Source organism: Chionomys nivalis, chromosome 2 (genome assembly GCF_950005125.1).
Source record: "Chionomys nivalis chromosome 2, mChiNiv1.1, whole genome shotgun sequence".
Lineage (NCBI taxonomy): Eukaryota > Metazoa > Chordata > Mammalia > Rodentia > Cricetidae > Chionomys > Chionomys nivalis.
This window is the reverse complement of record NC_080087.1, coordinates 9,252,736-9,265,322: the sequence shown is the minus strand read 5'-3', so window position 1 is coordinate 9,265,322 and position 12,587 is coordinate 9,252,736. Positions and strand designations below refer to the sequence as shown.

Below are 12,587 nucleotides of genomic sequence, written 5' to 3'. Positions count from 1 at the left end.
ACCTGGAAATTCTATTATATATTGTCATAACTATAATATCATACTTATAGAAGGAATTTTGATCAAATAAAGACTTTCATATTCCTCTTTTCAGAAAGATGCACTGATTCTTGTCTTTTAAATACTCAATATATTTTTGTACTTTCAGTGATTGTTTTTAATTAAATAAACTGCATCATAGGCATATTTACCTTTGTTGTTATTCTTTTAATATTTCAGATACTCCCCTAATGTGAAATAAAACATTTTTACTTAATTTTCTACCAGTCACAGGATTGAATAAACAATATACAATTATGGATAAATGTGTGTGTATAAACATATATGAGACAAAATTTTAGGCAAAAGATTGAGATGAAATCAAGGACTTACATGAGATTATACATGAACAATTCATAAAGACTGACATTTATGGCTCCAAGATTTCCATTTAAACACTCAAAACAAACATAAGAGAAGTTACTAACTTAATCTGGAACGCAAGAGCTACACATAGTCGACTACAGAATGACAGATTATGTAAATTCAGCATCTCATATAATCATTTTAGTGGCCTGAGAAAGCAATTTCCGTTCAGAGTGCCTCCTCTTGCCCTCTATTTTACATTTGAGTGACTCACAGATTCCTAGGAGCGATCTTAAATTATTGTGTGCCTCTTTTTAAACAGATTTTTGAACGGTAAGTACTCTTGTAAAAATGTGCCCCTTATAAAATGGCACATAGGGTACATTCTGGAATGCAGACTTCCTTAGGATGGAACACACTCTTTTCTTATAATAACAGTTTGTCATATGATTTGAATCAAAGAAGTTTCCACAAATGCCCTATAAAGTACTATTTTAAGGTTAGTTCGTGTGTGGAGGAGTAGGCAATTTGGCATGGGTACATCTTTTCCCTTTTCTGAATGTTTTATAATAGAAAAAATTTCAGGATAAAGCAATAACAAAAGGTTTATCTTTTTGTTTGTGAATTACTCATCAATTTAAAATGATAACGCCATACCTGTACAAGCCAATATTTCCTATATAAAATTTTATCCAGTTGTCAGAACAACTCTTTAAAATGCAGGCACTAATGCCATTTCCATTTTGTGGATGAAAGAAAAAAGTGAAGACTGAAGAATTCTAATGTCTGCCCATACCAGACAGTCTGACTCATGAGTGATTCATATCTACCTCATTATAAGAGTATTAGGAAGTCTAGCAGAACTCTAACTAAATGATTTCATCCAGTACACCACATTCTAGAAGTTTTAACTTCTGTGTTATATACTGCAATATGTGTAGGTTGGATGACATCATCAAACTTGACAAAGAAAAAAATGTATATATAAGGTATGTAGGTTTTTGTGAGAATTGCACACATACCAATGTTGCTGGATCATGAACTGTAAACCATGGGGGCTGAGTATACCTCCCCTAGTCGTGTACAGAGTTGTTAGTGTCCAAATGACGACGGAAATATCTTAGGAAGGTTTTGTTTTTATTTTCTCTTCGTCAGAGCAATGTTTGATGAATTATGCATAGATGGAATATAAACAAGCATCCAATTCCCTTTAAAACACTTGGATGTAAAAATGAATGAAGAACAGCCTCAGCGAAGCCTGTGCTGAGCTTTCAAACGGCGCACACTTGAAACTGAGTCTGAGGGTTTCCGAAACACAAACTCCACTGGTCCTTGCTGTCCTCACTTCTCCCTCACGTCAGAATGTTTTATTAATTTCAAGAGTAGCACTCTGGGCCATAGTTAGACTGAGAAGGCAAACCAGCCAGGATCAATGATAGAAAGCTTTCGATGGAAAAAAAACCCCACAGTGAGATGAACTTCCAATATACCTGTAAAGGCCGGAGCTTTTTCCCAATAGCCACGTCCCTAAACAAGCATGTCTGGGGGAAAATGTGAACATGTAACAGGGTGGCATACTTAGGCTTTTAAGAGTTATCTACAGATGGATTTTTCACAGCACATCAGGAATCCACCATGGTTTTCTTTCATTTGAATGAGTCTCTCAGTCCTGTTTTAGTACATGGCCCAGGAAAATACTCAGCACATCCTTCAGGCCTTAAAGAAGTTGCCATGGCAACAGTCATTTATCTAATGTTGATTTTTGTTAATTGAGTTTCTCCTGCTAAATAATGTATGGAGATTGTACTCCTACCAACATTAAACACAATACTTAATAAAACAAAATGGGTGAACGCAGTACATTCAGACAGCTGAGCAAAACTCCCCCACTGAATTCTGTTTTATGGACACCTAACTTACAAGGAAAGAAAATAAAATTTAGAGTAAATACTGTTAATCAACAATCTAAAGCTGTCACTCAAGACCATTAACAGAATGACATCGTGAACTTTCAGAGAGCTTTCTCATAGACACATTTTTGTTCTTTTCTGATATTATTTGGCCTGCTAATATTTCCTGGTAAAAAGAAAGAAGGAAAAGGCAGAATCTGAGTCAAGAACCTTCTGGTTCATAATAATACTGGAGGCCTAGGCACAAACTCTTGCTTCTTTCATTTCCCTCTTAATCAGGACTGTACCAAACAAAATCTCTAACAATACCGGGACAATAGGGTGAGGGTCTGAGTGCACTGCAGAACAACAGAGGCAATGGGTCAGGGTGTCTAACACTAGGACGCCGTGGACAGTCCTGGCTGTGATTCCCTTCCTTCGACAGGCTTCCTGCGGGACCCTCGTGCCATTACATCACTAACACAGGCGTCCTGCGTGGAGTTTTCAGAGCTCCACAAGCTTGTCTTCCTCAAGTGTCAACAGCGTTTGGATTTGAGCTCCTTGTGGACAATGAAAACACGAGTCTGGTAAAGTCATAGACGGGATTTTCAGCCACTTAGAAGCTAAAAGAATCTCAACTCTTACATTTCTTTTCCAAGTAATTGCGTATCTGTGGCAGTTCTTAAAGATGTTTTACATGTCAACAATGGAAAAGAAAGGTCGAGACTTTCTTTCAGAAGAAAATAAGATTACTGTGGGTCTGAACTATGCAATGAGGTATGTGATCTATAGCTTCCACGTTACTGGCACAAACCGTACGATCACCTAGACACCAACTGAAGAGGTCAGGGTATTCCTGAAGCCAGCACCTGCTGTGCACAGATCGGCTCTATCACTCTGGACTCCGCCACTGAGCGGCACCAATTGGCTCCTACAGCATCAGCTGGAATTCAGGTGGGCTCAGGTTCAATGAGGCTAGCAATCTATCCCCCTAGCAGGAAAGATTCCTGCACAGACCCTAGAGTAACAGTTTTGGTTTACACAACTGTAAGCTTGATGTGTACAGAGAAATCACTGTCTGGTTGCTCTCTGGATAAAATGGCATTTAACCTGGCTTCGTTCTGTTATACGATCACAGGAGAAATGCATTATATCAGACACTTACACTGTCATTTGCAGAATTTTCTCATATACAAACAATAATTCCTGGTGGAATGCATTCAACACCAAATTTATATCACTTCTTGTTGCCTTGTATTCAATAGAGAAAGTGGAACAATTTAAACTAAATTTAGTTTACAAATGAAATAATTTTGTCCCTAAATTCTATTACCTTAATGCATGTTATCAATAAATAGAAGAGCATTTTTAAATGAATGTTTTCTGTAAACAAACAACAATGGTTATGTGAAGTGCTCATTTATTTCCTAACATTGTGGTACAAGCGTCTCAATTGAATTTGGAAAACACGCTCAACCGAGTACCCTACGGTCAAGAACTATTTACTTCTTATTTAGGTGCAATCCTTAGCAAGGTTCTGTAAATGAACACTAACCATGGGTATTTAGACCTGTGAGACCATAATGATTCTGCCTAAGCACTTAGCCTCCCTGTGCTGCTAGGCTGCAGCAAACTGCTCCATTAGATTTCTGTGCTACCAGATGGCATCTTTCCCGGCCCTTTGGACAAAGATCAGGACATTATTGATGCTTTCTTTTTTCTCATCTATACATATTGGCATTTCTGAGTTGACAAATTCACCAGCCCCCGTTCTGTGATAATGGGATAAGGATAAAGGGAAATCCCAGGAACTTGCCCTGCTCTTATCTATGTGTCTGCTGCAGAAACTCATCCCTGCTCTTGACTCTGGGTCTGCAGCAGGAACTTGCCTCTGCTCTCGTCTCTAGGTCTGCAGCAGGGACTCACCCCTATACTTGTCTCTCTCAGTCTGCAACAGGAACTCACCCCTGCTCTGGTCTCTAGGTCTGCAGCAAGGACTCACCCCTGCTCTTGTCTCTGGGTCTGCAACAGGAACTCACCCCTTCTCTGGCCTCTGGGTCTACAGCAGAAACTTACCCCTGCTCTTGTCTCTGGGTCTCCAGCAAGAACTTGCCTTTGCTCTTATCTCTGGGTCTGCAGCAGGGATTCACCCCTGCTCTTATCTCTGGGTCTGCAGCAGGGACTCACCCCTGCTCTGGTCTCTGGGTCTGCAGCAGGGACTCACCCCTGCTCTGGTCTCTGGGTCTGCAGCAGGGACTCACCCCTGCTCTGGTCTCTGGGACTGAAGTAAGAACTCATCCCTGCACTGGTCTCTCTGGGTCTGCAGCAGGGACTCACCCCTGCTCTGGTCTCTGGGTCTGGCAGGGCTTTGTTCAGTGGCGTTCTTGTCTCTACCTTTCAGAAGGCTGTTGCAGTTGCATTGCATGTAATATACAGACTTCTCGGGCTGCAGTGTGGGGTAGGGTGTACACGGAAAAGCACTTGTCCAGTTTCTCAGGAACAGAACGCTTGAGGATCCTCTGGGATTTGTGTACATGTCTTGGCTTTGTTTTTATTGTGTTTTTCTTTCCTATTTTCCTTTACATCTCTAAAGCTCTTAAAAGCCTTACCAAGACAATATCATGGTCACCTAACAGTGCAACTCATTGTGATTGGTAGCTGTGTTCTCTAGGAACTGGAATTCTATGGGTTTTTTTAATGTTGTAATATAAGTTATATATTAGTCTTATTTCACCAGTTAGGAAGACAAACCTGCTTACATTTTTATTGTTAAAATTATCACAATACTGCTGCAGTAAGCCATTATTTCCCAAAGTTCCTGGGATGAAGTTTCTCATAATACTTTCTTCCTCGAGCAAAGTGAGGCTCTAAAACCTGAGGTGCACTGCCCAGAATCTCGATTTTCTAAGAACAATCCCTACATAAGCTTTTGTCCTAGGATAATTTTAATAGAACCTCTTTTCCTCCTCAAAATACTACATTTCTTCATAAACTGGGTCTCTAAAAATTATGAAAAGAAAGCAAATGGAAGTTGGAAGAAAAGCTCAGCAAGCACATGTACCCCTCGTGTTGCCTACCTTCTCATTGGCACAGCAGCATGTGTGGTGAGCGCTCGCCTGTGGAAGCTTCTAGAGCCTCATCCACAGCACTCACCTGCTCCCCTCAATGGAATATCTCGCTTCACTCTACAGCTTACACCATACAAGGATGATTGCATAATGACGACCACATAGCCACAAACATATTCTAGAATTGTGCATGAATATCAAAGAATACTAAAGTCCCACCAACTGCCACTTAAAGGAAAACATGCCCATAGCATGCAGTGTGCCAGGTCTTTATAAAGAGGCTCTAGTATGAACATAGGTTGCTATTATTTCAAAATTGAAATCACTAAACTAATTTAATAAAAATTCCATAAATATCAAGGTTTTTTTTTAGTTTTCAGTATACTCAGGTATACAAGCAAAATATACAATAATTTGAATTAAAGAAACAAAATGAAAATAAAAACATTGGAGGATTGTAAGAGATATGATTACTACCATTAAAAAAGAGAAACACTAATTAATTAAAATCACAAACATGCAGAGTCATAGATGTCTGTTTTTATGGTTCCCTTTCTTTAAAATTATTATTACCAAGCCAGGGTAATGTCAACACTTGGGAGGCTGAAGCACACAGGGATCTGTGCGAGAGAGGCAGATAGAGGCCTGGTTTTCACAGTGAGTCCTGGGACAGTCAGAGCTACATAATAGAGAGACTTTGTCTCAAAAAGACCAAAAATATTATTATAATTAATATGCATTAATTCTATAGTCAAAAAAATGAATATAATCAAAAGAGAATGCTAATGCTGGGAAATAGTATGTGAATAGTTCACACATACATGCAATACAGCACAGTTGGATACTTAGGCTGTTCCCATTGCCTCCTCTCTAACCTACTTTACATGTATTGATTGTGATTTCTCATGGGAGTCTGGCATTGAGATGATCTAAATTCTCAAATGACTGCTAAAGATGGCAATCAGGATAGCAGCACTGTTAATAACGGCATACATCTGTACAGTATTTGTATGTGTAAGGTCTTTATACAAACAAAACCACTGCTTTCTTACAAAGTTGCAGCAAGATTTGATCTCTTATTATTTCTGTCTTTAAAATGAGCAATCTGAGAAAAGAAGCCAAATTCCCCAAATGAGTATAGTATACATAAATATCAATTTGCCTTAATTTGTTACATTAAAAACCAGACGCACTCTAGTGACTTTAGAGGTAGATGAAGATAAAGACACAGAATAAGCATTCGCTTAGTGTGCTTTGTTAAGAGAAATAGTCTTAATGAGTGTGAAATTGGTTCCCGCTCCTCACATCTCGGCAGAAGTCAGCTACACATAGTCAGGGACCAGCACATCCATCCTGACAGATGCCCCTTCTCCTCACAGACCTCTCCAGGACAGGCTGAGCTGAGCATCCTTGCCACACCACTTGGTACCGCATTGCCTTACCAGAACCTTCCCTTTTGAACCTTGTGCTTCTCATCTAAAACACTACCTACTACTTCTCTACCTTTACTGAATCGTCATCGCTTATATCAGGAAAGTTAGGAAAATAATTGTGTCTGTGTGTATGATTCCCCTGTGAGTGTGTGTATTTGCATACATGTGAGATCAACGAACAACCGCATATGTACGTCCTCACCCTTGCCATGTGAGGCAGGGTCCTGTCTGCTGTTGTATGCTAGGCCAGTTGGCCTGTCATTGTCTCATCTCCCCTTGGAATCTCTGAACCCAGGTCTTGGTGTTTGTGTGACAGCCTTTGTCACTGAGCTATAACCTCAGCCCTTAAAACAGAAATTTTCTTCATTGCCTTCTTAGCCCTCAGAATTTAGAGATTTTAAGTTAGCCTCAAAAGTGTCACTTGGGTGGATTGTACTTCCTGAGGTGTTTTTGTCCCTTGCTGCTGAAATTAAAATATTCATACTGCTTCATCCTTGCCCCTTGGCAATAGAATCGATTCCAGTTGCTTCAAAAGCATTTCTCTCTGGCAAATATCTGTGAGTATAAAGTCTGTTCCTTTGGTCCAGCCCAAGGCTCCAATGGTTAGTTAATCATCACCACAGGTATCTCCCCTCACAAACTGAGCACTCTGAACACTCACCCTGTTGATGGCAACCCTTTACTTTCTGTGAATAAACTCACAGTGCCAAGTCCATCAAGAGTCTGCCAAATGCCCCTGAAAACTCCATCTTTTCCTCAGTCTTTAGTATAGTCTCCAAGTTCTGGAAGAATGAAGACTGTCTTGCCTCCCAAGCATGTCACGTGCTTATCCTTCCATCTAGAGAATCCTTACCTTGACTCAGTTTCCTGGTGCCTTCCTGTTAGGTGTCCCATCTGCATCTTTGAAATGACACAGTGCTCGTCTTTGCTTGCAATGCAGCAATAATTATGCACAGCATATGTCTATTCTATTTTAACTGCGTGGCATCGCTAGGATTTTACCATATGTGGGGCCCCAGACAGTTTGATCTGTGTGCATTTAGTTTCAGAGCCCTAACCAGGTAACGCACAGACTCCATGCAGGCAAACTGAGCTCTGTGTTGTCATCAATTCCAATCTGCCCTCCCCCCACCTGCCAGAAGCCCTGAACACTGGAAATTCAAAAACGTTAAGCAAAATAAGACTCTTGAATCAGTACATAGATTTTCATAGCATCAATCCTCTGCAACAATTAGTCTTCCTGAATAAGAAACAGCTAACTGTTACACGTGCTACCCTACCTGGTACGGAAGTGAGCTTTAGAATCTAAAAGGCCTCACAATACACTTCACTTGGATTCAAGAAGCAGTTTTAAAACCATTTATTTGTGAAGGAAACAATCTTAGGTTTAGAAGTTGGCAGATACAGCGAAAAGCTTTTTAGTTGACTGAAATAAAAAAAAATCAAAACAGTTTTTAGCACAGGCACTTCCCTTATGAAAACAAATTGCCTGGAAGCGAAGCACAGCAGTTTCCACACAATGGCGGCCCCACCGCCAGCAGTGGGAGCAGGAGAATGGCGGAAGAGATTTGCATTTCTATAGTTCCTTTGTGTACCCACATTCCAAAAGCGGTTCACAAAGCTGCAAATATCTTGGCCCAAAGAGAATTGGCTGGACTGGGTAGTGTGAGGCCTGACAGCATTGATCCCCACCTGGCTGTGAGCAGGAGAACAATCACACTGTGCACAGGCAGAGAGGACTTGCTTGCCCTGCTTCTAACCACTGCAGTAAGTGGGGCTCATATCTGCTGACCTTCCCAAAGCACCACCACTGTTCTCCTACTCTAGCGGATGGGCCTGCTCATCACCTCCTGGCCAGTCCCTTACATGCCTACAAAATGCACTGATCCAAATGCAAGATGCAAGAAGAAAGGGTTTCCATGGGCCAGATACCCAGGAAGCCACATCCCTACAGTCTTCTCAGTTCTGTATCAGGGGAAGAGGCCAGGGGTGACTTCACCTACATTTGGCTACACAAAGATGGCCTTTTGCTGTATGATTCTGATGTTGTTCATGGACTTCTCCGAGTACTCTGCATAGGGGGCCCTGGGCCAACATCTGGTGCCGCACTCCAAGCAGCAGCTGTGACTGTCCTCCAGGGGTCACAGTTGGGCTATAAATCCCTCACCGGACCATGGGCTGAGAAGCCTGATTGGGAACAATTTATTTGAACCCCTCTTCATTTAGATTCAAATGGAATAAGGAAGGTAAAAATTGAACAGACCCAGAAATTGTGCCTCGCTGCTCCCGCAGTCAGTAAACATTTATTCACTAAGCCTAGCTCCTCGCTTCTCTTTCCCTCTCTCACCTCCCTCAGCCTTGGTCCTCCAATCCTTCCTGCTTGCTGCTTTAATGCATAATTAAGAAGGTCAGAATTAATGAAGCAGTGTGGAGTAAAGTTCAAGGAATCCCCAGGCACTATTTATTCTATTAGATCCCGGGCATGAACGTCAGATTGGCAGCGGAAGCTGCATGGGCAATGGGACCTGCTGCATCCCAGGAACCACCCACCCAGGGAGACTCACCTGCACTGTCAGGTCATTCCGAAGCTCCTTCCCAGCAAAAATCACACGCAGCTGGTCAGCCGGAACCCCCTGTCGCTTAGCAACCACTTCCTTGAGCTGGAAGATGCTGGTGTCAGAATCCACCTCCACTGGGAAGCCATGGCTGGAGTTGAACCTGACGAACACTAAACACAGGCAGAGAGAAACGAACATTACTCTAAGCCCTTACTGGCCAGTGAAATGTCTCTGGAAATGCTTGCCCCTCGCCTGCCCTCCAGTGAACAACATATATTTTCTTTCATTTATAACAGGGAACTTTATACTATAGAGCAGTAGCCAGAAAAAAAAGAAAAAAAAAAGTTTTCCCAAGATGCTTCCCATTCATACACCAGTCATTACCTGCAAACCAAGACTGCGCTGTGCCTTTGACATCCATCCTCCGAAACAGAGGGACTCAAGTGGAACACCTGCTTGATTGGAATCTCAAGATCCCCATGAGTTTATAGAATATTCTGCTCCAACAGACTGAACAAACGCTCCCTCCTGCCCAGGGCCCTCTGCACAAAAAACAAAGGTAGCATGTTGATGTTCCACAGAGAAATGGAGGAAATGGAAGCCACCTTGTAGACAAGTGAAGAGAGCTGGGGCCATAGGGCTGGGGCTCTGTGAAGGAGTTCTGGACTCTGTTAAATGGCTGTAGGTGCTAAGTAAGGACTTTGGGCCCTGTGTAAAGATTTTGGCTCATGGGTCTCTGGATTTCTAGAGAGATCTTAAAGTAACTTATCTATGGTGTTGGAAAGTTCTCTTCATTAGACTCTGGCTAGAACCCACGGCCTTCCCCACACTGTCTTCCTACTTCCCTTGTCAAACCGTCCCAGCATGCCTCACATCCACCTGCCTTTTCCCGCCATCTACTCTCTTCTCACTTCTCCAAGTCAGGCTCTCACTGAGTACTTTCTAGATCCTTATGTTGGGTGCGGTGTGGATGCCTTTAATCTCAACACTCCAAAGCAGAGGCATTTCTAGGCCAACCTGCTCTAAATAGCAAGTTCCAGGATAGCCTAAGCTACATAGAGAGTCTCTGTCTGAAAGAGAAAAACAAAACAAACAAAAATACTTTCTAGATTCTTGCATATAATATAGTCTTTTGTTTTTAATTCAAAACTTTAGTAAAACTAGCATACACACTTTAAATAATGGTGTGAGACAGAGATAGGAACTTTCCAATCAACTTTAGAGACTTAATTCTTTTCCTTGCCATAGATCTGTCCTGGATGAAGGCCAGAAGTCACATATGTTCTGGGACTCTGGTTCCTAAACTGAGTTCTTGTTATCTTTCTTCTCCTTTTATACAGTCACCTGAAGACTGTATGTGAGTGTGTGACCGAAGCTCCAGTCCAGACACCTGGATGGAAAGGCACAAGGACATTCCATGGCTGGCCAAGCTGGAATAACTTCTGTCTCAACCCAGAAATGCTGTATTGTCCCTCACTGGGGAATCCCTGTTGGCAACACATTTTTCGGGACCATCTCCAGTTCTCCAGTACCCCTCCTTGTGTAGCAGGACAGAACAGTGCAGAGGTTCCTCCATCTGGTACTCTCACTGAGACTATTTCAGGGTTAACGAAGAATTTGACCTCCTTGATGGAGAATTCCATGGAAAACTTCCCAACTCTAGTCTAGGAATCTGAGGTCAAGACACCACAACTTGTGCAAACCTCCCCTCCAGCTAAATGCTTAGCATAATAGCTTCTGTGAAACTGATTGCTTGCACAACACCTCCCCCTGCAGCTGCCAGGAGGTGGTTTCTGCCTTTAAAAGCCCCTCAGTGGAAATGTTCAGGGCTGCACTTGGGTCCCGAATACCTGAGTGTAGTCCCAGCTGGCTGGAATAAAGTCTTCCGTTGTCTGTAAACGCTGTCTGAGTAGTCACCTCTGTGAGCTCCTTGTAACATTGTGTGCTCTCTCTTAGTCATCTCCTGTGACCCTAGCATCATTATTATTTTAACAAGTGTGCCTTGGTAGAGCACCCTCTCCCTCACTCCCCAGTTCTCCTTTCTGTTTTCACAGTTCATGGTGCCATTGTTCTCTGTCTTCCTCACTTGCTGTCTTTTCTAAGAGTTTAGGCTTTCTCCACATTTACACTGATTTATATGCACAAATGTATACATTATATGCTAGGATCTACATACGGAGACTATGTGGTTTCTGTCTGAGTTTTGGGAACCTCACTTAATATAATACTTTACAAATCCACCCACTTTCCTGCAAGTTTCCTTTTTCCTCCACTGTGTATCAACCATGCTTTCATTACCCATTTGTCTTCTGACAGGCATCGAATCGGGTTCTGGTTCTTTGTTATTGTAAATAGAGCAGTAATAACTACAGACTGCGAGTGCCCCTGTGTAGACAGAGTCCTTTTGGTTCTGCCCTCTTGTAATAAAATTAGAATACTATGCAGCTCATCCCATTCTTAGAGTAGCTGTCCAGGACATTCTCGGAGGAGAGAGCATGGACCTTTTCTCCTGATAGAAAGGACTGTCAACAGCAGTGTAAAAGCTCGCTTCCTAATAGAATGCTGGTATTCCCTGTACAGAAGAAAACAGGATAAGATAGAAAAAGGACAAAGGGCTCCAGGGAAGGAGTCAAGTTGTGAGAAGAGGGACAACAGGGGTGAGAACAGTGAGAAAGAGAAGAGAGCGCATGGAAGACAAGAGAGGAAGACCTGGCATGTCTTGAATATCTAGAACAGCTAAGGACTGGAAGAATAAGAAATCCATGAAAAATACCATTAAGAAAATGTGGCATCTCTCTCTTTTTCTCTGTCTCTTTGTGTGTGTGATTTCATTCTGCATCACTGAAAATACAGGTGAAGAAATAAAAATATATTGATGCCTGTCATGTATGCATAACATCTCAGATCAAGACTCAAAGTCAACAATCCATTGGTTAAGTTACAGGACAGGGGGCTACAAGGAACAAAGACATGGTCAAGTTCTAAGAATTACTGTTTTTTCTACTGCTATGAATAGGATTTTTATAAAGACAATACCATGGGGGTGATGCAGAAGGAAGATGCTGGGGAATATCTGTAGAAATATATTAAAATCCCCATGAGACTCTATGCTGATGTTTTTCCCAAAGATTCAAACAAAGAAAATCCTACTGCAAAAGCAGGACTTATAAAGAAAAGAAGGGGGAGAAGGGGAAATAATAAAGGCGGAAGTGAAACAACAAAAGCATGTATAACTATTCAAATCATGTTTTATGAAGTGTTCATTGTCCTATAGTCTTAAGTAGTTCACTCTGC

At 41.8% G+C, this 12,587-nt stretch overlaps 1 protein-coding gene across 2 annotated transcripts in view; it reads right to left on the bottom strand.

Annotated features, from left to right (window-relative positions):
• The window catches only part of Prkn (parkin RBR E3 ubiquitin protein ligase), a 1,199,352-nt gene that overhangs the window by 952,798 nt on the left and 233,967 nt on the right, over nucleotides 1–12,587 (bottom strand). For both annotated transcript variants that reach the window (XM_057763084.1, XM_057763085.1), the window contains exon 2: nucleotides 9,300–9,463. In XM_057763084.1, the coding sequence (XP_057619067.1) occupies nucleotides 9,300–9,463 (164 nt within the window). The remainder of the gene's footprint in view (nucleotides 1–9,299; nucleotides 9,464–12,587) is intronic.